At 40.7% G+C, this 27,738-nt stretch overlaps 1 protein-coding gene across 1 annotated transcript in view; it reads left to right on the forward strand.

Moving 5' to 3' along the window:
* Ptpro (protein tyrosine phosphatase receptor type O) overlaps nt 1–27,738 on the forward strand; it is a 213,685-nt gene that overhangs the window by 116,853 nt on the left and 69,094 nt on the right. The window contains exons 3-10 of the mRNA XM_052719820.1: nt 6,586–6,744; nt 7,603–7,755; nt 9,561–10,004; nt 11,764–11,925; nt 16,411–16,607; nt 23,707–23,827; nt 24,614–24,807; nt 26,004–26,115. Coding sequence (XP_052575780.1) covers nt 6,586–6,744; nt 7,603–7,755; nt 9,561–10,004; nt 11,764–11,925; nt 16,411–16,607; nt 23,707–23,827; nt 24,614–24,807; nt 26,004–26,115 — 1,542 coding nt within the window. The remainder of the gene's footprint in view (nt 1–6,585; nt 6,745–7,602; nt 7,756–9,560; nt 10,005–11,763; nt 11,926–16,410; nt 16,608–23,706; nt 23,828–24,613; nt 24,808–26,003; nt 26,116–27,738) is intronic.

The following is a 27,738-nucleotide window of genomic DNA, read 5'->3' on the forward strand; positions in this document are numbered from 1 at the left end:
TTTGCACACCTCCGCACACCAGTTTCCTTCCTGACTGCTGGGAATGGCTCAAAGACAATTAAGGAACATGAAATATCCTAAATCTAAACATGATTTAAGATTATGTCAAATATTTAATTGGAAGAAAACAAGACCTTACTGTGTGTCACACTTTTATCATTTATTAAAAACAAAACAGCCGGGCGGTGGTGGCGCACACCTTTAATCCCAGCACTCGGGAGGCAGAGCCAGGCGGATCTCTGTGAGTTCGAGGCCAGCCTGGGCTACCAAGTGAGTTCCAGGAAAGGCGCAAAGCTACACAGAGAAACCCTGTCTCAAAAAACAAAAACAAAAACAAAAACAAAAAGAAAAACAAAGATCGATTAATATTGGGATAGCTAGTCAAAAGAGGACAGCAAATTCTTGCTCAGTCATCTACATTTTGCTCTTTCCATAAAACAAAAGAACGTGAGAGGCCCAAGTTCAAGTGCACACTTGTCCCCAAGTCATAAAAGAAACAGAAACTCGGGGTTGGGGATTTAGTGCAAGCGTAAGGCCTTGGGTTCGATCCTCAGCTCCAAAAAGAAAGAAAGAAAGAAAGAAAGAAAGAAAGAAAGAAAGAAAGAAAGAAAGAAAGAAAGAAAGAAAGAAAGAAAGAAAGAAAGAAAGAAAAAGAAAAAGAAAAAGAAAAAGAAAAAGAAAAAGAAAAAAAGAAACGGAAACCCAAGTGAGGTGGTCTTACTGAACTGGGCCTCTGGACTCCAGATACAGAAAGGATAGTCCTGAGTTTGGGCTCCAGTTGGTAAAAGAATCAGAATATGCCACCCCAAACCAGGCACAGCTGGACTTTCCACCTAGAACAGGGTACATAGCCAATCTCAGTGCCAAGACGAAGCCTCACCACTGGACTTGGTAGAAGTCTATAGCAAGCACAAAGCAATATGAAGGACCCCAGAACGACTGGTGGCCGTGGTAGTTGAGAGGGAACAATGGCTGAACTGTATCAGAGGCGAAAAATGAACAATAAGCCTAGAGCCCATGTTTTAAGTCACATAAAGAAACCTACACTCACAGTGACAGACATAAAACACACAATATAGGTCAGATTCTATTTAAAATAGCAATTTAGCAAAACTTGACAGTATATTTGCAATGTTCACAGACATAAAGATCAGAATAATCTTCATTTTCCAGCAATAACCAAACAAAACATGTCATAAATGAAATACATAGAATATATAATGGAATTTAAACCTTTTGAAATAAAAAATAATTATTTACATTAAATTAAAATTTATTTTGCTGATTTTTTATTTAAAATATTTTTCAGACAATGTATTTTGATCATGATTTTTCCCTTTCCCCAACTCCTCCCAGATTCTTCCCACCTCCCTACCCACCCAACATCATGTTTTTTCTCTTTCTCTCTCTAAAAAGAAATTGAAACAGACAGAAATAAAACAATAAGACAAAAAAAAAAACAAAATAAATGAAACAAAAGCAGACTGTTTTGTGTTGGCCAATTATTTCTTTGTATGGGGCCTGCCCCTAGTATGGCTGATATACCCAGTTACACTTCATTGGAGAAAACTGATTTTCCCTTTGCAAGGAGGTATCATTTGCAAATAGCTTCTTGTTAAGGGTGGGACTCGGTCCACCTCCCTGTCTCAGGGCGGGGACCCCATCTGGCTTGAACCTATACAGCCCTGTGCATGCTGCCACAATCTCTGTGAATGCATATGTGTATCAGCTCTGTTGTATCTGGAAGATGCTATTTCCTTGGAGTCCTCCATCACCTCTAGCTCTTACAATCTTCCTGCCTTCTCTTCTACATAGATCCCTGGGCATTGAGGGGAAGGGTTAGATAAAGATTTCCTGTTTAAGACTGAGTCCTCCAAAGTTTCTCACTCTCTATGCATTGTCTAGTTGTGGGTGTTTGTGTCATGAACTGTCTTAGTTATGGTTTCTATGGCTGTGAAAAGACACTATGACCATGACAACTCTTATAAAGGAAAACATTTAATTGGGATGGCTTACTTTCACTGATTTCAGAGGTTTAGTCCGTTGTTGTCATAGAGGGAAGCAAGGAAGCATTCAGGCAGACATTGTGCTGGAGAAGAAGCTGAGAGTTCTGCATCTTGACCCAAAGGCAACAGGAAGTAGTCTGTCTCATTGGGTGTAGCTTGAGCAAAGGAGACCAACCCCACAGTGACACACTTCCTCCAAAAAGCCACACCTACTCTAACAAGATCATACCTTCTAATAGTGCCACTCCCTTTGGGGGACCATTTTCCTTGAAACAAGCCCATCCCATTTACTGCAAGAAGAAGCTTCTCTGAGGAGGGCAAAGTGATGCATTGCTCTATGCATATGGTAATACGTCATGAGGTGTCATTTTATTTCTATGCTCCCTTATCAGAATAATAATGGTAGGATTTCTTCTAGGTCCCATGGTTCTTGGTCACTTTAGAAGTATCAGGCATGGGTTTCATTTCACGGAGTGGGCCTTAAATAAAAAAGTGGTTGTTTGCTTTCATAACATTTGGTCACTGTTGCAGGTGCAAGCCCCAGGGTTTGCAGGGGAGAGATACGGATGATGATCTTTATCCCTCATAGCCTACAGGGTACCTCCCAGCACCATCAGCACTAGTCAGTAGGGGTGGAGCTTCTAGATGGACGCTGGCTTGTGTTCAACGACATAAGGAAATTTTGCCTTCAACAATAGGGCCTTACCATCAGTTGTGAAGAGTAACCAGCAGCCTTGGCAGTAGTCTGTGATGAGTGGTGCAGTCTTTGGGACCCCTTTGACCATTAGTGAAGCTAATTAAAGATAAAATTATTGTTTAAATTAATTTTTAACTCTGAATAAACAGAATAAATTGTATACTGATGGCAGTTGGGTGATAACACTGCATATGCCCCATAATTTGAGCAGAGCTGAGGGAAGATGAACCCATATTTAAGAGATGAATGAGAATTTTCAAGGGATAAATCCACAGGCTAGCAGAGCATTCTAAGTACCTAGTGAGGTAATTAAAAATAAGGTCATATGTAAATAATACAGGAGGATGAAATAGCAGATTATCAAGGGTAAGTAGATAGCTTTAGAAGGTACCAGAGGGAAAACACATGGGCTTCATCCTGAGCTGGAGAGAAGTCCTCTGCTTCTCAGTCATTGGTGTAGGAACACAGGGAAGCCATTGCTTCAAAGCACTGAGGAGAAATCTGCCTTCCCAAAATTCTGTAGCCAGCTCCATCAAGAATAAAGGGAAATGTCTAACATACAAAATCTATGAGAATTTAACAGTCTTAATTCTGACCTAAAGAATTCTTCATAGATATATTTCAAAACCCATAAATTATGGGTCCCTATGAGATGACTCAGAACTTGTAACACATTCCTAATGGCCTAGGTTAGATCCCAGGAGGCCGCATAAAAGTAGAGGAGAAAACAGATTCAACAAAGTTGTCCTCTGACGTTCACAAGGTCCATGGCAAGTGGGCCTACCTACGCACATCATACACACAGTAACAACAATAACAATAATAATAGCAATAATTTAAAAATAAACTAATAAATAACTAATAGTAATATGTTGAAAATAAAAGATAGTAACTGACAATAAAAAAAATTAATTATTATTATTTAAAAAATCAGCCTTCTTCAACAGGGTGTAGTGATGCATAACTTCAATCCCAGAACTCAGGAGGCAGAGGCAGGTAGATCTCAGTGAGTTCAAGGCCAGTCTGGTCTGCATAGTGAGTTCCGGGACATCTGAGGCTATGTAAATGAATCCCATCTCAAAACAAAAACAAAAAAAAACTCAACCTTCTTCATGAGCAAGAACTTAAAACAATGAGTGAATTTTTTGCGTAGGTTGCAAAGGTTGATACAAGGGTGCACTTAAGAAGAATATGGCCAAGAGCTTATACATACTTTGTTAGCTACATATACTAGCAGCATTCAGTTAGAAACTCTTTAGCAATATTTCATACAGTTGAAGATGTGTGCATCCTCTAGCTAAAGAAGAAGAGTCAACACGGTTACCAAAACTGTATTATCAGAATTGAAAGCAGGACCTCGACTAAAAGAATAAACTGGATAACTTATATAGTTACAAAACAAACACTCAAAGTTTCTAAAAAGTACTTGTATCATGCTAGTCAAATCTCAAATTTCTTTAAACGTTAAAACCAAGTTGTAGAATGAAGTACTCAATATGAGGCTATTAATGTAGTAAACATGAAATCATACTGGCTACAAACAAATGTAGACGAATTTAAAAAAAAACTAAGAAGAAAGACACCAAATTTAAAGTAATATTTTACCTCTGGTCACAGTGGAGGGAGAATAATTCCAGATTTGTTAAATGTGTGGAGGGAGTTTTGACTATATTTCAGAATTGTGTTTTGTTTTGTTTGACTCACTAGACTTGTGATTGGGTTGGCTTGAAACACCTGCAAATTGTTCAAAACTTCTTGGGTAGCTCTGAACTCAAATCTCAAGAGTCTTTGGGATTCTAGGTTGGTTGTTTTAGAGGATATATTCAGTCGACTCTGAAATGCAGCCTTTATGTGGGAAAGCTAGTTTGAGGATGAGGATAAAATAGAAATCTTTTAGGCAGAGAGTGTACCACACAGTCTACAGAAAACACCCTGCTGTCAGTTGTTCTTCTGAACTCCTACATGGATGTTGGCTTCATTTTTCAGAAAACAAAAGCCAAGAACAAATAGCATGTAGCATCATTCTTTTCATTTCTTCCCTTGAGAGCAGTAGATTAAAAGCTCAGGGAATATGATCAGATGTTCAACCACAGGATGAAACTGAGTAGCTTGTCAATAACAATGTGTCGAGTGAACTAAATAAGTTGATTTTTACAGTCCTTTATCATTAAAAGTCAAATTCTGAAAAGCATAGTGGTGATATATTATGTACCCTAATAAAATTTGCCGGATCGGAGAACAGAACAAGCCACTAGATTAAACACAGAGGCCAGGCAGTGGTGGTACACATCTTTAACCCTAGCACTCTAGTTCAAAGCCACCCTGGACTACATAAGATTGACTCAGTCCAGGAGAGAAACAGAGCCAGACAGTGATGGCGCACACCTTTAATCCCAGCGCTTGGGAATCATATGCCTTTAATCCCAGCACTTGAGATCTCATGCCTGTACTTAGGAAGCATACACGCCACTAATCCCAGCACTAGGAAGTGATGGTTGGGAGGAGAAAGGCATATAAGGCATGAGGAGACAGGAATTAAAGGCCTTTTCAGGCTGAAGCCTTTCGGGTGAGGACTCAGAAGTGTTCAGTCAGAGGACTCATGAGATGTGGCTGTGGCTTGTCTGTTTGTCTCTCTGGTCTTTCAGCATTTACCTGATATCTGGCTCTGGTTTTTTTTTTTTAATTAAAAGATCATTTAGCAATTCATGTTACAAGCATAGAATTTAAACAAATAATGTTGCTTTAGTTTAAGCTCCAGATGTTCTAGGTAAGAAACTTTTAGCTTGAAAACTGAGTCAAAATTATTTCTCAATAATATAGTAGTAGTTGATGCCAAACCAATCATTTTTTCCTTTTTAAGATTCATTTTTAATTTTGTGTGTATGTGTGTGTGTATGTGTGTGTGTGTGTGTGTGTGTGTGTGTGTGTGTGTGTGTGTGTGTGTGTGTGTGTAGGTATATGCACATGACTGCAGGTACCCAAGGAGGCCACTGGATCCCCTGAAGTTAGAGTTACAAACAGTTGTGAACCATCCAAAGTGGGTAATGGGAATGGAACTCAGGTCCACTGCAGGAGCAGTAGGCACTCTTAGGCTACAAGCCATCTCTCTAGCCCTTAAAATACTTCCTTATAAAATTATTCAAATAAAATATATCTACTAGCTCTTTTGGAAGTAAAGAGAAACTGTTTAGTTATATAAGAATGTTATGTATCGGTCGTATAAGAACAAATCATGGGCTTTTTAAACTGTGTGATTCTAATGTTTCACAATAAATTAAAACCAAAAAAATTAAGAATATTCTTGAACTTTTGTGGGAAAAAGGCTTGATATACATAATATAAATGATCATATGCATAACACTGAATGGTTTGAATTCTTATTCATAACAGAAAACTGCAAAATTCACACAAAGAAAAAAATGATCACATAAATATTTATCATTGCCTACAGTCAAAAATACTTTTTGTTACCTGTCTATTATTGATATCTAATTTTGTTGGCACAAGGAAAAGGAAAATGAAACATTTGCTGGTACAGACAGATGCTGCCACAAAACCTATTAAATTGCATATGACAGGCAATATAAACTGCAGGTGTGCATTATGTTCATCTATTGAATTGAGATGTTAATATTTGTGCTTCCTAACCTCCAATGCTGTTGCAAGTGAGAAATTGAAAGATGAGTCTAAGAGCTATTTGAAAAGCAGAAAAAGTCATCTAAAACGTGCTTTGTTAATTACTGCTCAGACTAAGAGGAGCTCTTCGAGGAGGAAATGTAATTGTAAAAGCGGGAGTAAGACTGCATCAGAGCAACTGTACGTTCATGAATTAATGATGGCTCCACCCCTCTCTCTCTATTTCACCTCTCTTTCCTTCTGCAGAACCTTTGCCTGTAACCAGTGTCTCCATATATGACTATAAGCCTTCTCCTGAAACAGGAGTACTGTTTGAAATTCATTATCCAGAAAAGTACAACGTATTCAGCAGAGTGAACATCAGCTACTGGGAAGGGAGGGACTTCAGAACAATGCTGTACAAAGGTAAGAGGCAGGAGGAGGCTGGAGAAATGACGACTCCTAATTTTGTGCAGACCTTTCTGGATGGTCTTGCTTACTCTAAAAAGTCTTTGTAATTCACTACTTGACCTATGAGTGAACCATTAAGAAAAAGTTATTGATTCAAGAAAATCTTGTTGTGAGAAGTCTTACCACGTCAAGTTCATTCTTTGAGAATGGCAAGTCATGCATACAATATGAGAAATTCTCAAATTGGTTTGAATTATAAGTTATTCTTGCCAAAGGCAGTATGTCTGCTCCAGGAAATACAGTCAAGACTATTTCATGACAACACCACCCACAGCAGGGCAGGACAGCTCGAGGCTTCCGTAGCCAGTGGGCAGTTTTTCTTCTCTTCTGTGGGAGAGGTTCCAAAATTATTCTCACAAGCAAAAGGTGGCATTTTGGGTTCCTATGTGACCAATCATCAGGTAAACCAAGGAACATTCTACATAAGACATTTTCTTCAGGAGAAAAACCTTCCTTATACATTTCCTGTTTCTTTTGCCATAAGTGGCAAAATACTTGTTTTTCCTCCTAATAAAGAACTAATATATACCTAACCTCCATAATCCCTGCATACTCGGGACATTCATAGGATTAAAAAATTAATTTTAATTGTGTCAAATCATGTGAGGAATGCTGACAGAAAAAAAGAACTTTTCAGGATTAGGGGCACAGGTTCAAATTTTCATCTCTAGCCTTCCAATTCTTTTTTACTGACTATGCCAGACATGGAAGAAAACGTTATTCTATGGATATTTAAAATCAACTGGGACTTTCTCCAAGTATGTGACATTAAGAAGCTCCTAATTTTAAAGTAACTGATCTTTCCCTTCACAGACTTCTTTAAAGGGAAAACAGTATTTAATCACTGGCTACCAGGAATATGTTACAGCAACGTCACCTTCCAGCTGGTATCTGAGGCAACTTTTAATAAAAGTACACTTGTGGAGTACAGTGGTGTGAGCCATGAACCCAAGCAACACAGAACGGGTAAGTCTTCAGAGGAATCAAACTTCAAGAGAAAATAGCTAAATTAGATGTTGCTGGGTGTCTAAGAAATATTTTGTCGCAGAGCTAAGGAAGAATTTATTTTTATAACAAAAACAAAATTTGTGTCCCTATTAAAGATATCTAAGCAAAATATTCCAGAAGAAAAATCTAAAGTAAATAAATGTAAGCTTAGTTTTTATATAATCAAATAAAAAATACAGATGGTAGTCTTAAAAGTTATAATCAACTCACCTAACTGGATCTGATAGATTTTTACTTCTTCTATACCTTGACCAATGTCCACGTAGAAGAAAAGCAGATGGCAGACATCCTAGTATAGATAATTAGTTACTGAAAGAAAACGTTAGACTCAGGTATGCTTAAAGATGTCAGCACTAATTTTAGTAGCATCAGTAATATGAAAAACTATTATGGAGTATGAGAAGAGTTGGAGGCAAGGAATGGGAGTGGATATGATCAAAATATACTGAGTTCATGCATGAAATTCTCAAACCACAAAAAAAACACAGAAGAACTTTTATGATATGAATAGATGGCTAGAGCAATGAACGCATAAATTAAACACATACTATCAAATATTCATCGCTTAACTAGTATTGAATGTGCCTAATGTGCTCAATAACGCTGGAGAGCCCCTTCTCATGGGGATGCGGATTCATCAGGACAGACCACCCAAGACCCTTTCTGTCTGGAACTCTGCATCAGGATACCCATTTAATTTCATCAAGACAGGAGAATCTCAACTGAACAACTGATTCACCTTATGCTGATGCTGACAATTCTATTTGTACTTTTCATATTCTGTTCTGGTAAAGACACATTGATGATGACTCTTTTTAATCTGGACATTGTTCTAATTCTAAGAAAAATGAAAAAAAAAAGCCAATGAGACAGGTAATCTGTCCCCAGAAATGGTGTTATCTGACACAAAGGGCAGTGACATAAGACAGAATGAAATCAGTGTCACAAAAGAGCTAGGAAGGTGTTTAACAGTATAAAGAAGCAGGAGATGGATCTTTTCCTAAAAGTTCCTGGAGAAGGTATCTGAGGAGCCATTTGATGGACAGTTAGAGACTGTTGCAAGCAGAGAATGTACCAGCTGTCTTTATGATTTGCTATCGGTAGAGAAAACATGTTTCTGTAATCCATTGTTCCTGTGTGTTCATAAGCTGCATTTCAGAGATGGGAACATATATTCTACAAGCTACAAGTAAATTATATTGATTTTTTAAGCTACTCGGGGACAGAGACACATGTTTTCCTAAAGTCACATTGTTGTAAATGAAGGAACACTTATACAACTAAGCTTGAGAAGAAGTTCAGTTACCACATCAACACGTACAGTATCACAAGTTAATACATTTGCAATGTGACTGGTCACGTGCTAAGGAGGTATAAATAAATATGTATACTATGTACAAAATGTTAGAAGTTTATATACAACCACATTTGTCCTTCATAATACTTTCTCTGTGGCTGTCCAGAGGTGCAGCTGGTACAGGTACTTGACACCCAGACTAGCCACCTGGGTCAATCTCCTGGCCCCGCATGGTAGAAGTGCAGATCCAACTTTTTCAAATGATCCTGCAAACTCCATATGAAGCATGTGGGTACACACACACACACACACACACACACACACACACACACACACACTACAGAAAAGTTTTAAAATTTGTGTATTAGAAGGAAAGTTAAACTGTACTTGATAAGTCTGTGTTGGACTCAAGAGTAAATGAATATTCAGTTCAGAGCTACTTGAAAATGTAAACTCTCTTCCCCAGCTCCATATCCTCCTCGAAACATCTCTGTTCACTTTGTCAACTTGAACAAGAACAACTGGGAAGAGCCAAGTGGGAGCTTCCCCGAGGACTCATTCATCAAACTGCAAAATCCGATCGGAAGGGACAGACTCTTCCACTTCCCTGAAGAAACTCCGGAGACTCCCCCCAGCAACGTGTCTTCGGGTTGGCCTGACCCCAACAGCACTGACCACGAAAGTACATCTCAGCCCTACTGGTGGGACAACGCCTCTGCGGCCCCTGAGAACGAGGAGGACTTTGTCAGTGTGCTGCCCATGGACTATGACAGCGACACCACACTCAGCCGGACAGAGAAGCCCACGTCTGACCCTTTCTCTGCCTTCCCCGTGCAGATGACACTGAGCTGGTTACCACCCAAACCTCCTACAGCCTTCGACGGATTCAATATCCTCATAGAGAGGGAAGGTGAGGCAGTGGGGAGGGGGAGCAGCAAATGGCACCAAAGGAAGAGACCTGAACTCAGGGAGGGAGACGGACAGATGCAGTCAAATCTAATAGTCAATTGACTATTCCATAGGGCCTGAAATCAGAACACCAAAATACATAGATTAGATCAGAATTCTAATATTTGGGTGATTTTCAACATCAAACATATTATAGACTATTCTTAAGAAATGTTGTTTGTTTACATGCATACTTGAGAGACATGTGATGAAGAGTCTTCTGGGAAGTGACTGCTTCTTCTAGATGTGTGTACTCCTTGGCCAGCTTGAGTAAGAAGGAATGTGGCCTTTGGATCTGGTGATCAAATTTGCCCCAACAAGTTGATAGTAAATGGAAAATATGTAGGAGATCATATCCCCACCATAGTCAATACACTATGCTTTGATTTCATCCATCATTTGAAATATATATATATACACACACACACATATGAGAAAGAGAGAGAAGATATGTGGGCCTGTAAGTTTCTGTGTGTGTGTGTCTGTGTGTGTGTGTGTGTGTGTGTGTGTGTGTGTGTGTGTGTGTGTGTCCTAATTTTTGAGACAGGGTCTCATATAGCCCAGACTAGTCTCAAAGTTGACATGTAGCTGAGGATGATCCTGGGCTTCTGGCCTTCATGACTTCACCTCCAAGTGCTATGATCACAAGTTTGTGCCACCATCTCCACCAGACTCATATATTATAATTTATTATACTCTGTAAATTTATGAAAACAGAGTCAAAGCATGGTGTGGGGCATTTACCCATCAACCCCAAAGCTCCCCAGAGTTTTCTTGAGTGAGAGCGGCAGGAAATATTAGATAGAAGGAGTTAGATTGTGGAGATAAACAGATAGAAAATACAGGATAGCCTCGAGAGGGCCTGGAACCTATTCCAATGGGCCCGACTGTCTCTGCCCCAGGGTATTTATAGAGACACCAAGGTGTGGAGCAAGAGACCTCCCCCCAGCAAAGCCAAGTCCTCATTTGACTGAGTTACCTCTTTGTTTCCAAGTAATCTTTTGTTTTTCTGTTCCTCCGTTTACTCTATGGAACAGAGTATTCTGTAACTCAAAACACTTTATTGCTGCCTATTTTCAAGAAAGTTCAATTAAATCATGTATTTATCTGACTATGTTGTGATTTTTTTTTTGGAGATTGTTGTTGTCAAATAATAGAAACAGCTTCAAATGAAATACTAAGCAGCAGGAAGCAGACATAGAGGCAGCTTAGAATAAATATTACCTTTTACAGTGCAGGAGCAAATAGATGAAGGGAGAGAAACTAACATGTCTTTTAAACTAGAAGTAAGCCAGTGTTTTAAAAAAATTATTCGATGCTACATGACACTTGTAAGGTATTTAGTGAATACTAGTTATTTCTTGTCTTTTACAGAAATCATACAGGGAGGGCAGTGAGTGCTGTCTTGCCCTCAAAGTCCATTTCTCTTGAGTACACGATTCTATTAGGTGGGTATGGTGTCGAATACCACGAATCCGAGTGATGGATTTGGGCACTATATTTTAGGTCTGATATTTTAAAGTACTATGAAACACAATTTGAATTTGAGTTGACTTTTCTCATCTACAGTGCCTTCATCTTGGAGGTATAGTTGAATTTGGAAAAAAGAAAGAAATGCAATAATAAATTTTACAAACTCAATCAGTTTGCCTATATCCTAGGCCCTCCCAGGTGTCAATTCATGGGTATTCTAATTTTTTTTTTTTTGACATTTGATCCAGAGAACTTTACTGACTATTTGACAGTGGATGAAGAAGCCCATGAATTTGTTGCAGAACTAAAGGAACCTGGGAAATATAAGCTCTCGGTGACAACCTTTAGCTCCTCAGGAGCCTGTGAGACTCGGAAAAGCCAGTCAGCGAAGTCACTCAGCTTTTATATCAGTAAGTAGCCAAGGGATGATCCTGCACGTACAGGGGAGCTAGAACAATGAAACTGCTGAGGTTAATGATGCTTGAGTGTCAATTATTCTCCAGCCTCAGGGGTCCTGGGGATTCCTCAAGGTCAGGAGAGGCCGCTGTGCATGAAAGGAAGTACATGTATGTTTAATGGTAACAAATCTGCCCCAGGAGTTAACTATAGGATTTTTTTTTTGGGGCCACTGTAGTGATAATTGAACATTTATTAAACTAACCTTCCACACCAGCTATAACCATGTCTCCAAGGATGTGCACATACAGTTTGGGAAATATGACTTTTGTTTGAGGCTGTAATGAAATTTAGTATTATAGGATTATGTGGGGAAAATCTTATTAGAGTCCTGAACTTGTGGAGAGCTCAGAAAATTCCAGCTGATTTGAACCTTCGTGGTCTCCACACAGTTGGCAGGAGGAGACAGAGTCCTCAAGGCCCACTACTGAGTTGAGGGGAGGCTTCTCACTCTTCTGTGAGCTTTGACAGCAGAGTAGAAACTGCATGAACCATGTAAGCATCTGCTTCCTCTTCAGACAAACTATGGTTACTGGAAGTCCACAGGTTAAAAACCAGTCACTAGCTTATCAGATGTTAAATGTACCTTTACATGAGCAAAATCAAAGTTAGAAAGCATAGATTAAAGGTAGCTGTCCCCAAACAAGTCTGTATAACATGCGCCCTCTTCCCTAAGGGCCAAATACTACCTTACTTCAAATAAACTACAAAAGGTAGGTAGGCAGAGGCAGGAGATCAGCTCACTTAGTAGCTTAAACACATTAAAAAAATCTTCCCACGTTTACACTAAAGGAATGAAGCATGCCCCCACTGAGAGGCCTCTAGAGCCTTCAAAGGGACCAAAGGACACTGGGAATTACCGGGTGTGAATATCAGATATAGGAAATGCTTCTGTATGAGACCACCTGAGACAGAACACCAAGATGAGTCTTCAGCCTTCCCATGAGTCTAAAACGTCTTGCTAACCAGGAGGTCACCTTGCCCAAGTGCACAGCACGGGCTGATGGCTGCCGTGGAAACTCCGTGAATGGCGGCAGCCATGGCGGCCTTCCTTTTCTTGTAGCTTCAAGTAGGTTTCACAGTACAGACCAAAGACCTAGAACTTAGAATGAGAGATTTATCTAGATTTTCTGTCATATATTCTTATTCTTAAAGAGATTATAAAACTCCTTGTTCTGTGTGTTTGGTAGGGGTGGGGCATACACACATACCACAATTCCCTTGTGGAATCAGAGGAGGACTCATGGGAATCAGTTCTCTCCTTCCACCGTATAGGACCAAGGGCCAAACTCAGGCCGTCAGACTTCCCAGTAAGTGCCTTTCCTTCTGAACCACCTCTCTGGCCTCCAACTCTCTTCTTAACAAGACCCAAAGTGCCATTGTCAATATGCCAGAGTTGTTCATACACGTGATTATTTCAGAGATTTATTTCAATATTTGAATGAAAATTTTTCCTTTGCCAATGAAAGGATGATATTTTAAGTGCTTAAAATAGTCTATTTAAATGCATAGATGCCTAATACAGTGTATGTGCTCCTTTGGTTTAAAAAATATACCAGACTGTAGACACAAATGCTCATACTTACTGGATAGATGAATACACTCCAGCTAAATAGTGTTTTCAGTCCATTCTGATGAGAGTAATAACATCAAGATTTATATACATGTCACTGCATTATGATGTATATTTATGCAGAATTGAAGACTTTCCCAAAGATAAGAATGTCAGTACATCCTTACATCAGTCTCCCCATGGTCTTATCAAGAGAACATTTGTTTTCAGTGCTGGGGACTGAACTCAAAGCCTTGTGTGATAGGCAAACACTCTACCACTGTGCTACATCCTCAGTTCCTTTTTATATTTTAATTTTAAGACAGAGTCTCCCTAAGCCACTCAGGCTGGCTTTGGACTCTTGATGGAGCCCAGATGGACCTTCATCTTGGCATTTGTCTGCCTGGCCCTGCAGGGTAGCTAGGGTTCAGAAGCTTTCTCCACTATGCCTGGCTTGGAGGAACATGTCCGTCATTCCCATTTTTTACATAAAAAACAGGCTGTTCATGTAGATCTCATTCCATTTCTCTGTCATTGGGCGATCCCTGTGTCTTTCTTGGGGTCCTGTTTTCCGGGTAGCCTCCCTGGTGATGTGAGTAGCAGACAATTCATCCTTGTTTCATGTCTAGTATCCTGCTATGAGTGAGTACATACCATGTTTGTCTTTCTGAGTCTGGGTTACCTCACTCAGGATGATTTTTTCTAGATCCATCCATTTGTCTGCAAACCTCATGATGCCATTGTTTTTTTCTGCTGAGTAGTATTCCATTGTGTATATGTACCACATTTTGTTTATCCATTCTTCAGTTGAAGGGCATCTGGGTTGTTTCCATGTTCTGGCTATAAAACAACCTCTGGAGGCATCACGAACCCTGACCTCAAGCTCTACTATAGAGCTACAGTAATAAAACAGCTTGGTACTGGTATAAAAACCGACATGTGGACCAATGGAATCGAATTAAAGACCCTGACATTAATCCGCACACCTATGAACATATAATTTTTGACAAAGAAGCCAAAAGTGCACAATGGAAAAAAGAAAGCATCTTCAACAAATGGTGCTGGCAAAACTGGATATCAACATGTAGAAGGCTGCAAATAGATCGATATCTATCACCGTGCACAAAACTTAAGTCCAAGTGGATCAAGGACCTCAACATAAATCCAGCTACTCTGAACCTGCTAGAAGAGAAAGTAGGAAGTAGTCTTGAACGCATTGGCATTGGAGACTACTTCCTAAATAGAACACCAGTAGCACAGACTCTGAGAGAAACAATCAATCAATGGGACCTTTTGAAACTGAGAAGCTTTTGTAGAGCAAAGGATACGGTCAACAAGGCAAAGCGACAGCCTACAGAATGGGAAAAGATCTTCACCAACCCCACATCTGACAGAGGACTGATATCCAGAATATATAAGGAACTCAAGAAATTAGACATCAAAATGCCCAACAGTCCAATTAAGAAATGGGCTATAGAACTAAACAGAGAATTCTCAACAGAGGAAACTCAAATGGCCGAAAGACATTTAAGGAATTGCTCATCATCCCTAATCATCAGGGAAATGCAAATCAAAACAACTCTGAGATACCACCTTACGCCTGTCAGAATGGCTAAGATCAAAAACACTGAAGACACCTTATGCTGGAGAGGATGTGGAGCTAGGGGAACTCTCCTCCACTGCTGGTGGGAATGCAAGCTTGTACAACCACTTTGGAAATCAATATGGCGCTTTCTTAGAAAATTGGGAATCAATCTCCCCCAAGATCCAGCTATACCACTCTTGGGCATATACCCAAGAAATGCTCAACCACACCATAAGAGCACTTGTTCAGCTATGTTCATATCAGCATTGTTTGCGGTAGTTTCTTAATCAAAACTTGAGATTTAAGACCAGTACTTTTCTCACTGATTTGTGATAAGAATTAACAAGTTAAAATATGTAAGTGTTTGAAATGGAGCCTGACTGTAAAGAGTTTATTTCTTTGTCTTCGCATCACTTTTACAGTATTATTTCACTCACACTGTTTACACAGAATCTACATCCATACTCTCTAGTGGAGCCACCTGCTCCCTACAAGTCAGTTTGCAAACAGATGGGAAGGAAGGAAAGAAGGAAGGAAGGGAGGAAGGAAGGAAGGAAGGAAGGAAGGAAGGAAAGAAGGAAGGAAAGGTGGACATGATTTCTCCCAGGTGTGGTGGAGGAGAATGTTTATCATAGATATGAGAAAGAGCATCATCAGAGGCAACTGAAAGGGCCCAAATGGGTGCTTCCACCAAGAGCTCCATAATACAACCCCTCCCCCATGCCTCAAACATCACCCAGGACTTAGGTCCCTCTGAAACCCAGCCAGCCTGTTCCCATTTCATTAATGCAGCCACAGCCCATCTCTTGGTTTCTATTGCTGCAACATTTCATTTGTTTCCATAAGATTATAGTAGTGGCTGATTTGGAGCTCAAAGCGATTATTTCTAGAAAGATCCACCTAGCAGAGCAATTATAAACACTGATGAAATGCCACAGTGTCACACCCTCTGTCTGATAAAGATTTCACTGGAATATTCTCAGATGTTCCTGACAACTGAAAGTGAGCTTGTTTTTATGAGTGTTGCGGCTGACACTACGATTGCTTGGGCCACAGGGGAGGAGGTAGAATTGAGAGCTACAGCTGCCAGAAGGTGGACAGAGTAATCAAGCTAGTCTTAGTCTTCCTCTGAGTCTCTTTGTAAGGACACACACACACACACACACACACACACACACACACACACACACACACTACCACCACCAGCAGCAACAACAACACATAATGACTATTAAATCTAGAATCTTCTATTTCAACCAGCTCAGTATACAACTCCCTTTTATTGTGATTTGCAATGTCCAGGCCCCACAGGAGAATGGATTGAAGAGCTGACTGAGAAGCCACAGCATGTGAGTGTCCATGTCTTAAGCTCAACTACAGCCTTGATGTCGTGGACATCTTCCCAGGAGAACTACAACAGCACCATTGTGTCTGTGGTGTCACTGACCTGCCAGAAACAGAAGGAGAGCCAGCGGCTGGAGAAGCAGTATTGCACCCAGGTAAGAAGCACGAGGACAAACACACCACCAAGTCCTTGGTGGTGTGTTTGTCCTCGTGCTTGAAGGCCGCTTGAAACTCAACCTGGGGTGATGCAAGATGGAAACTTCCCCCAAGCCTTGCCGAGTTCTCCTCAGGCATGTGGGGAGTGACATCAGCAAGAGCCACCCCAGGAGTCAGGAAATGAGTGGGCATGGCTGGTTAGTTCACTTCTCTTCTTTCCCTTTGTCAGAGAATACATTCCCATCACTTCCATTTCCTACTCAAGAGACTTTGCTGAGTGCCTACTATGGGTCGAGAGCTTGGAGAGATGTTGGAGTCTGGGGTCAGTTTGAAGCATCCCAGTCTTGCAGAGCAGCGCTGTCACGACCTAGTGAGAATAACCAAAAATGAGTGCAGAATGAGTGCGCCTCATTTCAGAAGCCCAGACTAGCAGTTGATGATGCTTCCGAGTTCACAAAAGGAGGGCCTGGCGGTGTCCTAATATGGATCGTGAGGCAGGAGTATCAAAAGCGGTCAAAGAAACACTTACCTAGGGAGGAGACAGCCGAGCAGAAGCCTCTTAGAGGGGTTTGGTGTTCGTTGCCTTTTTCCACTTCTGTTGTAACTTTGAAAGTAACGTGGACTCAATAAAACACGTTTAAAAGCTAAAGTTTATAAACTATAACAGTCTTCTCTTCACCAATCCCAACTAAGAGTTTTGAAGGAGAATCGGGACCCAAACAGCCACAGGGAGGAGTAGGGCAGGCAGAAAGGATATGCAAATTAGTGGCCTCGTGATTGGCTAGACACGGACACCTACAGCCAATCATTAGTGCGGGGCCCTGTGCTAGTTCCCTAAAATCTAGCTTTCGTTTTCTTCCCTAGAGGTGGTGGGGGTGACTTCTATTCCTGTGGTGACCATCTGAGACATATCCATTCCTCTTGGGAAAGTTAGGCATCTGTGAAATTCAAAGAGTGAGAAATTCTAAGTTGATAAGATTGATTTGGGATTCATGGACTTTGGAGAACTAAAAGCTTCAGAATGCTGAGATAAGCCATTCCTAGAGGCTGAACCCACCCCTTGACTCCATCAAATTAAGGAGAAAATATGCTAAACCGATTAGCTAGAGCTCCTTTTTCAGCTCATTAGTTTCCTTCCCTGAACGTACCCAACATAACTGACTTTACCAGGGTGGGAAAACATATCTCCTTCACAGTGACCTAGAACTCAACTGTCCAAGATACATTTCCTTCTTGTCCCTTCTAATGTAACAGATTATGAACAGATTATTAATCTTTCTCCTGGGAGCCCAAAGCAAGGGTTCTTATAGATACTGTAAGTTATAAATAATCCAGAAAAGACCTGTCCAACTGGATCCTCACACCATTCTCTCCAAACATAATATTAAGCCCTTAAAGATTGTAGATGGGCAAGGAGGCTGATGTTTAAGAGTATGAGAAGCAGCCCAGCATTCCAGGTGTCCTCCCAAATAACACAAGACTTTCTGGGGATTGTCATAGTGTTATAACCTCAGTATCCATGATCCATGACCCCTACACACACACACACACACACACACACACACACACACACACACACACACCATATATGCACTTACACATAATTTTCAGATGGGAAAACTAAATTCAAAATGTCTCAAGAGGACTGCAGAGATGGCTCATCAGTTAAAATCACTGCCTGTGCAATCATGAGGGCCTGAATTCAGAACCTAAGATCCACATAACAAGCCAGGCATCAAGAAATTACCAGTAATGCCCACTCTGGTGAGAGCTCCCATGACATCTTCTAGCTGCCATGGGCACAGGCATGCATGGTGCCAAAAAAGATATGTGTGCCTACTCTACTCACACAGACATGGATACATGCATAAATAAATCATAAATAAGTAAATTAGTGAATACTTTCTTTTCAGTCTCAAGAGAAGCTGGGTAAATGGAGCAGTTGACAAAGCACGTGCTGTACAAACATGAAGTCCTCTGTGCCATGTAAATCCAGACACAGAACACTGATTTACCTGTAGCTCTAAAATAAAAGTGGTCCCGAGTCAAACACAGGATAAAATTACTTATCCAAAATGCTTGGGCTCAGAAGTATTTCAGACATGGAGCTGTGGTGAGGGTTGGAATATTTGTGGATATATAATGAGCTATGTTGGGGTTCAACTGTAGTATAAACAAACATTCATTTGCGTTTCATATACAGCCCCACACATAATCTGAAGGCAGCTTTAAGCGATATCTTAATAAGTTTGCTCATGACATAAACATTTATAATGTGAAGTTCGCTATGCTGGCTCAAAATGTTTCAGATCTTGGATCATTTCGGATTTTGCGTTTTCAGATTGGGGTTGCTGAAGCTGTGTCTAATCATCATCATTACAGTCTGTGAAGGATTGCTTCTCCTGTTGCCAGGTCATTCCCTGAGATACTCTGCTACTGTCTGTCCTTTGCCCATCAGGGTCCACTGATGTCTGTGTGACTCTGTATGTAAAGTGCTGCCTGTGTGGAGTGCTGGAGACGAACAAATTAGACCTGAGTCCTTATTTCATGAAGGGAAGAGTCTGGTCTCCCTCCTCAATAGAGTGCTTACAATGATTTCCATTTGTCCTGATCAGAAGCACATATTCTTCATATGAGTTTGCATGGAAACGAATCCTCCTTACAACCATTCTGGAACTATTCATTCATAGAGATGCTGAACATGAAATCACTGTTTAATCTGTGTTCTATAAGAAATCTTCTTAATTACCCAAAGTAAATGTGCCCTGAGCATCTATCTTCTCTAAAGACTTAGCACACTACCGCTGATGTCAGAATAGGGATATGAGTGCCACAGGAGATATGCATGCATATTCATTCTTATAATTCTTATATTGGATCTGCCTTGGTCCATGAATGCTGTTTAACTGCTTGCTCGAGTGCATAATAATGAAACAAAAGCACATGGATGGACATATCAGCCTTTCAACTGTATGAAGGAAGAAAGGATGGGCCTGAGAGGCAGGATATGTAAGGGACCTCCTGGAAGCCACAGAGCTGCGGGTGGCACAGCAGGGCCCACTCCCCAGGATGCTCTGTCTTCACAGGTGGTCCTGTGGACAGTTTGTGCTGCCTTGTGGGATAGGAATGTGGTAGAGAGAGCCAATTTGAGAGTCTAGAGCACCAACTACAACATCACCTAAATGTGGGTTTCAGGCTTGATCTTCACAGTTATCAGCTCTGAGAACCCAAGTGATCTTCCCCATGCAGCTCTCTCTCTAACTCTCTGTCTCTGCCCCCCCCCCACCTCTTTAATCTTATGTGTATGGGTGTTTTGCCTGCAAGTGTCTCTGTGCATTACATGCATTCTTGGTGCCTACAAAGGCCAGAACAGATCCCTTGGGGCTGGAGTTACAGGTGGTTGTGAACTGCTTTGTGGGTGCTGGTAATTGAACCAAGGTCCTCTGAGAGGGACAGAAGTATACCCTTAACTATTGTAACCCCCTCATGTACTTCTTGATGTCATCATCTGTGATATTGGGAGAAATCAATCCTACCTCAGAGGGTTTTAATAAGAGTGAACAATGCTGATGTCTAAGATAGTGTCTGAAAGATACTAAAAAAGAGGAAAAGAAGGGTCAACTTTTGCTGCTATCCAGGCTTAGCTGGGTGTCTTTCAGTTCAGGGGAGAGTGACGGAGTAGCTCTCTGGATTCGGAATAGAAAAGCCCACAGACTGAAACGAATGTGCACTAAAGAGCTAACAAGGGAAGCGTCGTAAGTGTGAAGTAGGACCACCTCAGACTTGGGGAGACCTTCATGCTCATCTCATCCGACCGACCGCTTGTGCTTCTTCCAACTGTTCTCCTTACTGTTTTCCTGTTGTGCGTTCAGCTCAGTTGGGACAGGCAGAGCCAGTGCCTGGGGGGGCGGGGAGACATATTGAATGTAGTGGAGTCATTGAGATTGAAGAGCAAGCCAGCAAGGGAAAAAAGAATTATAGAATGGATATGAATGAAGTGGAAAGATTTGTTAGCTATTATATGTGTTATTGTATTAATTATACATCACATATCATATTATATTTATTAATACATTAATTTTATATTATATTCATCAATTCAATATTGATTGGTTTGTTGGCTAGTGATTAATTCATTAGAAAAATGGCACAGGAGTATTGTAGACAGATTTTTCTTTGGCCGGCCAGCTCAAAAAAAGCAACACATAGATTTACCATTAATTATGAAAACTCAGCCTTAGTTAGCTTAGGCTTGTTTCTAACTAGCTCTTATAACTTAAATTAACCCATTTCTAGTAATCTATGTGCTGTCACGTGGCTCATGGCTTTTACCTCCTCTCCTACATGTTTTACTTCATCTGCATCCAGTTGGCAACCCTGCCTTTCTTCTTCCCCGAGACCTCTCTGTCCCCGGAAGTCTTGCCTGACCTCTTCCTACCCAGCTATTGGCCATTCAACTCCAATCACAGTGACACATCTTCACACAGTGTGAAGGAACATTCCACAACAGAGAATTAAGGTGTAAATATAGATTTACACCTCAACAGATATTTAAGGATCCAAGGGGTGGGTAGATTGATGTTTCTAATATTTTTTATAAAGACAGGTAGTTTGCAGTGACATTGTTCTCCTGTTGTTTTTATAAAGCAATATGATTTTTTTTTCACGTCTCTACTCCATTTAAAAGGCATCATGTCCCTAGGGTGGGTTTATGACTGCTGTGTATTTAAGTGGCGCGACTAGAGTGTTCATGAACAGTTAGAAACAAGTGCTGCCTCAAATATTGTCAAATCAGAAGAGTGACAGCATCATCCTGGAACAAACTGCACAGTTTGTGTCTTACTTTGGTCTAAATATTCTAAATAGCAACATGAGTGATTAAAGAGCCAACTGAGCATTTACAACTGTGTCAGATGTCTAAAATGCTCTGTCAGAGCAAAACTAGAACTCTCTAGCGATGTTGCTAACATCCCACACACATGTGGTTCAACAGCACGTTGTTATGCATATGTAAGGGAGTAATCTAGAACGCTGAGACTTGTGGGAAAGGAGGAGAAAGATGCCAATCTGTTGCATTTGCTCTCGTGTTGGATGAACAACTGATCCACTGAGTAAACATTAGTTCTGTCACATAGAATGTAATTTTAATAAAACAGTATTGTTCTGTCATGCACAACATGCACTGTCTCTCTTTATTTTTACTTTATTTTTGGAGACCAGAATTTCACATAGCCCATGCTGGTCCCTAACATACTATATAGTTTAAGATGGCCTCGAACTCCTAATGTTCCTTGACTCTACCTCCCAAAGTATTAGTATTCTGCAATGTGCCACCATGCCCAGCATATAATTTTGTTCACAAGTTTGTCTCTTTAGATGAGAGCCATGCTGGGTAACTTTGACTATAAGTCTTCTAGTAAATAAATCTAGATATGAGTAAAATACTACCATAAAAGGGTGTAAATAGGCAAAGAAGGGGAAGGTACTAATAAACTAGTCCAGCATAATCCCCTCTAATTGCCACACCCATTGGGGGATAGAGTAGGCTGTACTCTAATCAAATCATGGTACATCTAATACACATACCAGCTTCTGAAACACAACATTGAAATTCAAGTCACGAGTACTGTTTATCCTTAAAATTTTAATGAGACTTAAAAAAACACAGCTCAAATTGCCAATGAAATCATTATCCATCAATTTAGTTCATTCCTATAGAAGTTTTCCATTTTATGTACCCCAGAAGCCAGAACAATTGATCCTAAGAGCTAATGTGTCTTATGGTCTGGTCTAAGCATCCCACAACTCTGAGACGTGTTATCACTTACATTAGAATAATGAGGAAACAAAGATGACAGTTGTAAGTAAAGTATAAATAAAGCCTTGTGTTTGTACTAATAGAATTGGAATTTCATTTCAAGCAATCTGAAGAGAACTAGTTTGTCTCCCAAAGTTAAACTGTCTTGAATATTAGAAGTACTAACATCAAAGCTGGGACTGGAGAGATGATTCCGAGGGTAAGGTACCTGACACAAAGGTGCAAGGACAGAGGCAGATCCTCAGACCCTTCGCAAAAAGCCAGACAGGGTAACAGAGCCCTGTAATCCCAGCTCTGGGAGGCAGAGACTGGCCAGCCAGTTTAGGAAATGGTGAGTACCAGGTTCTGTGAGAGACCTTGTCTCAAAAATAATGTGCAGTGATGGAGAAAGACACCTGAAAATAGCCTCTGGCCTCCACACATACAAACATGGGTGCACAGGCACACACATACACTTCATACAAATGTGTATACACGCACACAACGTACACACATTCACATTAAACCCACTCACTTCTTAACCTTGAATCGAAGCATCAACCCCGTATATGCCCACATTCATTTTTAATAAATCCACTTTGTTCAGTGTATGCTCCTACTATTTCTCTCTGAATCACACTGGTCACATAACCAAAACAAAATAACTGAGACACACTCTCTATGACATCATTTTATAAGGTTACAATAGACTTGCAGAGTGCTCACATTGTACCTTGACCTGCCCCGAGCACAGATTAGAGGTCCCAGCACTGGGCTTCTCCTCCCAGTGGTGAATCTGACCTTGGCCATTCTCTGGCATTGCTTCTCTATCTATTTAATCAGAAATCGGAACAGATAATCTCTTAGGTCATTTCCATCTCTATAATTAGATATTATATGCTTCTAAGTGATGAGAGACTAAAGACAATTCTGCACTGATCTTGGCATGTCATCAGCTGACACTACAATTTAGGATGTCAGGCTGCCCTCATGATATTCCTGATTTGATTATGGTTCTGGGGGGATGCGGCTCTAGTGTGTGTGGTTACAATCGACAGTGATGCATAGAGGGCAGCCCATGGGACATATTAAATCCAGTCACGGAATTTGAGTGTCCTGGGTCTCCTTCCGAACTCACATAAACTATAAATCATCCTAATTTTGAAATCTAACCTTCCTCAGCATGAGGAAAAGATACTGAATTTCAAGTCAGCTGTTACACTCTAGCAACTTCGTATGGCTTTTGTGTCACACTCTGAAAGCCTAGCTCTACATAAATCTTATTGGGTGTTTGTTTTAAGGTGAACTCAAGCAAACCGGTTATTGAGAATCTGGTTCCCGGTGCCCAGTACCAGGTTGTGATGTACCTAAGGAAAGGCCCTTTGATTGGGCCACCTTCTGATCCTGTGACATTTGCCATTGGTAAGTTGTTAGCCACAGAAATAATGATCTATCTTTACCAGACTACTGGAGGGAAAGGTGCAGTCTTCAGGCTGAATTCATTACATGTGGGAGGGTCATGAGGATGTGCTCAAGATTCCTGAATTAGACTATAAACTTTTCTTTTTCTTTTTCTTTTTTTTAAAGCTTTTCAATATTTATGGGAGATAACTTCCAGGGAATGCCTTCCCACACATGGAGCTGAAGCCCAAAGTCAGACGCTCTAGTTCTTTGTGTGCATATAACTCATGGCTACCTTCCCTTACACTTCAGCCATGGCTGGGTCAATCTTTTATAACATCTGGTACAGGATAAATACTATACAAAGTTTATTATGCTGTTTAGAAAGAAGTAACTTTTAGAAGACCTCATTTTTAGATGCAATTTTGTGGGAGGTTGAGGATGTGGATCTAAGTGTGTGTGATTACACACACACTCAACAGTAAGGCTTAGAGGGCAGTCCATAGGGCATATTAAATCCATCCACAAAGGCTATTACACCCATTGTTCATTGAATTAAATCAATGGATTCTAGTACCTGCTGATGTGAAGGGCTGACTACATCAAATAAGCAGAATTGTATGTTTGGAAGACATCCTTGTGTTTACTACATAGGAGAAAGAGTCGAAGGTAAATATATTTACTTTGGTTTTTCAGGATGGTGTTAGGAAAATGACAGTCCTGATTGTTCAGTATTGAAGCCATTGTGAAGACACTAATGTCCCCTCCTCATTTTCTCTCTTGACTCTCTACCCCTTCCTCTTTTAGTTCCCACTGGGATAAAGGATTTGATGCTCTACCCCTTGGGTCCCACGGCAGTAGTGCTGAGCTGGACCCGACCTTACTTGGGAGTCTTCAGAAAATATGTGGTTGAAATGTTTTATTTCAACCCAACCACCATGACCTCAGAGTGGACAACCTACTATGAAATAGCAGCGACTGTCTCCTTAACGGCATCCGTGGTAATCCTCCCTAGCCAGCTGGTGCACTCCTGTGTAAATGGTCATGCCTGTGTCACAAGTATGTTAGAGAAAGTCATCTGTAAATTAGGTCATTTTGGAAGTAAGCATAGGTAACTAGCTGTTTTCAAGGCCCTGGGTTGTTGTTTATTTTTAATTGTTGTTGGTTTTTATTTAGTTTAATTCAATTTTGTTCTATGTTGTTGTTTTTGAGACAGCCTCAAGTAGCCAAAGAAGTTTAATTTAGTTTTGTCCTGTGTTATTGTTTCTGAGACAGCCTCACATATTCAAGGATGACCATGAACTTCCTTGAAAGTGCTGGGATGGCGTGAAGGCAAGCATTCAGGCCACTCTTGCCTCTTGTTTGGTTGCTAGTCCAAGGCTTTGCTTTTCTCTTAGGTTTAGATTCTGTCTTTGTCTTTGGAGAGAGAAAGAGGAAGAGAGAGGAGACAGACACACACACACACACACACACACACACACACACACACACACACACACACACACAGCGGGGTGGGGGCGGGGAGAGGGAGAGAGAGAGAGAATTATGCAACTACCTTTCACCCCTGCTGGTATTTTTCTCTTAATGAATTTTTTCAAATCAGAGCAGAACCACCCCACACTGACTTTCCGATCAACACAAGAGGTTTCCCTCTGCTCTTCAGCAGTTGACTGACACTGTCAATCTCTAGCTGTGACTCCTCTTGGCATGTACAGATTGTTAAATACCTATATTGCTAACCCTTTGGAAACAGCTTTCAAAGCTTAGGTAATAATTGCTCTTTCTGAGACCAGATTCATTTTGCAAAGTGTAGGCTACCTACGCATGACACATGAAGCATACAATTGCTGCTTGTCATCATGCTAGAATACTATTCCGTTATCCTGGAAACAGGGAAATACATGTGTGCAGACACTTATAAATAAGTGAAACTTCATTGTGCAGTATAACCTTGGAAATGGTGAAGTAATACCCATATTTATCTGTCTCTGAATCATCTTTTTAAATTATATATATCTCATTTCATTTCATTTATGGCTCATTTCACTTCAAAAATAATTCTAAAGACGTAGAAAAAGAAAACAAAAAAAAATTGTTTGTTAATGTTTATCATGACCCAAGGAATGTAAATCAACTCCATAAATACTGTTTTCCTCCTAGTCATTTGTCTCCTGACTTTTCCCCCATCCTTATCCAGAGAATAGCAAATCTGTTGCCAGCATGGTACTACAACTTCCGGGTAACCATGGTGACATGGGGAGATCCAGAACTGAGCTGTTGTGACAGTTCCACCATCAGCTTCATAACAGGTGAGTACTGGAGGAAAGGGTCTCATGACAGAATGCCATCTTGAGAGCAGGAACCAAAGGATCACATGACCAGAAAGGAGCAGTCACTCATCACTGACTTGGCATCTTCATGAAAGAGACATCCTTGATTCTGGTCTTTCATGATTTAGTTGATCAGCGTTAAAACTGAAAGTGTGGTTTTAAAATGCACAGTTCCTGCCCTTGACTTTTATTCATTTGCAGTCACTGCCCTTGACATGGGCTCTCCAGCCAGAATCGATCAGAACAGAGCTGGCGGCTGTAAACGGAGCTTTCAGCTTCCCCTGCCCACTTGATGGATGTTACATATTAGGTCATCACATCTGTGAGGGTGCTTCATCTCCTTGTTCTTACTCCATTTCTGCACTCGCCGACTGATGGTACTAGAGTCTGCTGCAGGCATCTGAAGAGGCATTCACATCACTGGGGCTTTGCCTCGGGTCACTATGAACATGAGCAAGCTAACTTCCGCACGCCTCAGGTCTGTGTAAGACACAGAAGAGGATGATGGGGAATGCCTACCATTGGAAACAATGACAACTTCTCTATTGAACAAACTACTTAGCAAAATATAATGGCACAAAGTTTAGATGCTTAAATTAAGTCAGTCTTAGTCCCTCCAAGCCTTAAATTGTGTAGTTACATCAACAATTTTAGAAAACAATGAAAATGGAAAATTCACTTAAGGAAGCACTAAACTTGGGGTTGGAGAAGTGGCCCAGTGGTTAAGAACACTTGCTGCTCTTCCAGAGAAACTGAGTTCAGGCCTCTACACCCAAGCCAGGTGACTCACAACCACCAGGAACTCCAGCTCTATGGACTAGATGCCCTCTTCTGACCTCCATGGACACCTGCACTCACATGCACATAACCTTACACAGATACATACATACACAGAATCAAAAATAAAGTAAATCTTAAAAATAAAAGAAGCACCAGACCCTTGTTGTTTGGACTAACATTGTTCAAGAACTTTCTTTGGATGTAGAGCTATATTGGACAAACAGTGGAGGCGATGAATTGTGGCATGCCACTGTCCAGTGCACTTTCTGTCCCATACACCAACAGTCATATTAGAAGGGGTGAGTGAGACAATCCTGGCAGAGGAAGCAGTACCAATCACTAGGTAAACTCTATGGTCAGCTTTCAAACTATATCAATAAACACATGTTTAACTATCATTAAACTTCACTATAGAACTAGTTCTTACAGGTTAGCTTTATGGACATTTGCTCTCAGAGAATGAGTGCCCTTTCCTCCCTAGACAGGACAGTGACCTTTAAAAAGACTTGCCTTTGACCTTGCTCTGCTCATCTCCGGTTGCACACACTTGAGTGAATCATCTTAATGATTTTGAACTTTTTCTCAGCAGCAGAACTATCCAAGATCCTGTCTACAAGCCCATAGAGCAAAAAGTTCATGGATTAGACTATCCCCTTCACAGAGTCTTGGCAGCAGTAATAGTGAATTAACAAGAGTTGGGCTTCTGTCTGCAGCAGCACAGTGTGCCTTTTAAAATGATGACCTGGAGCTGAAGAGATGGTTCCACAGTTAAGAATGCTTGCTGCTTTTGCTGGCAACCTGGGTTTAGTTCCCATCATCCCT

This window comes from Peromyscus californicus, unplaced genomic scaffold, assembly GCF_007827085.1.
Source record: "Peromyscus californicus insignis strain IS unplaced genomic scaffold, ASM782708v3 Scaffold_6__1_contigs__length_162567912, whole genome shotgun sequence".
NCBI lineage: Eukaryota > Metazoa > Chordata > Mammalia > Rodentia > Cricetidae > Peromyscus > Peromyscus californicus.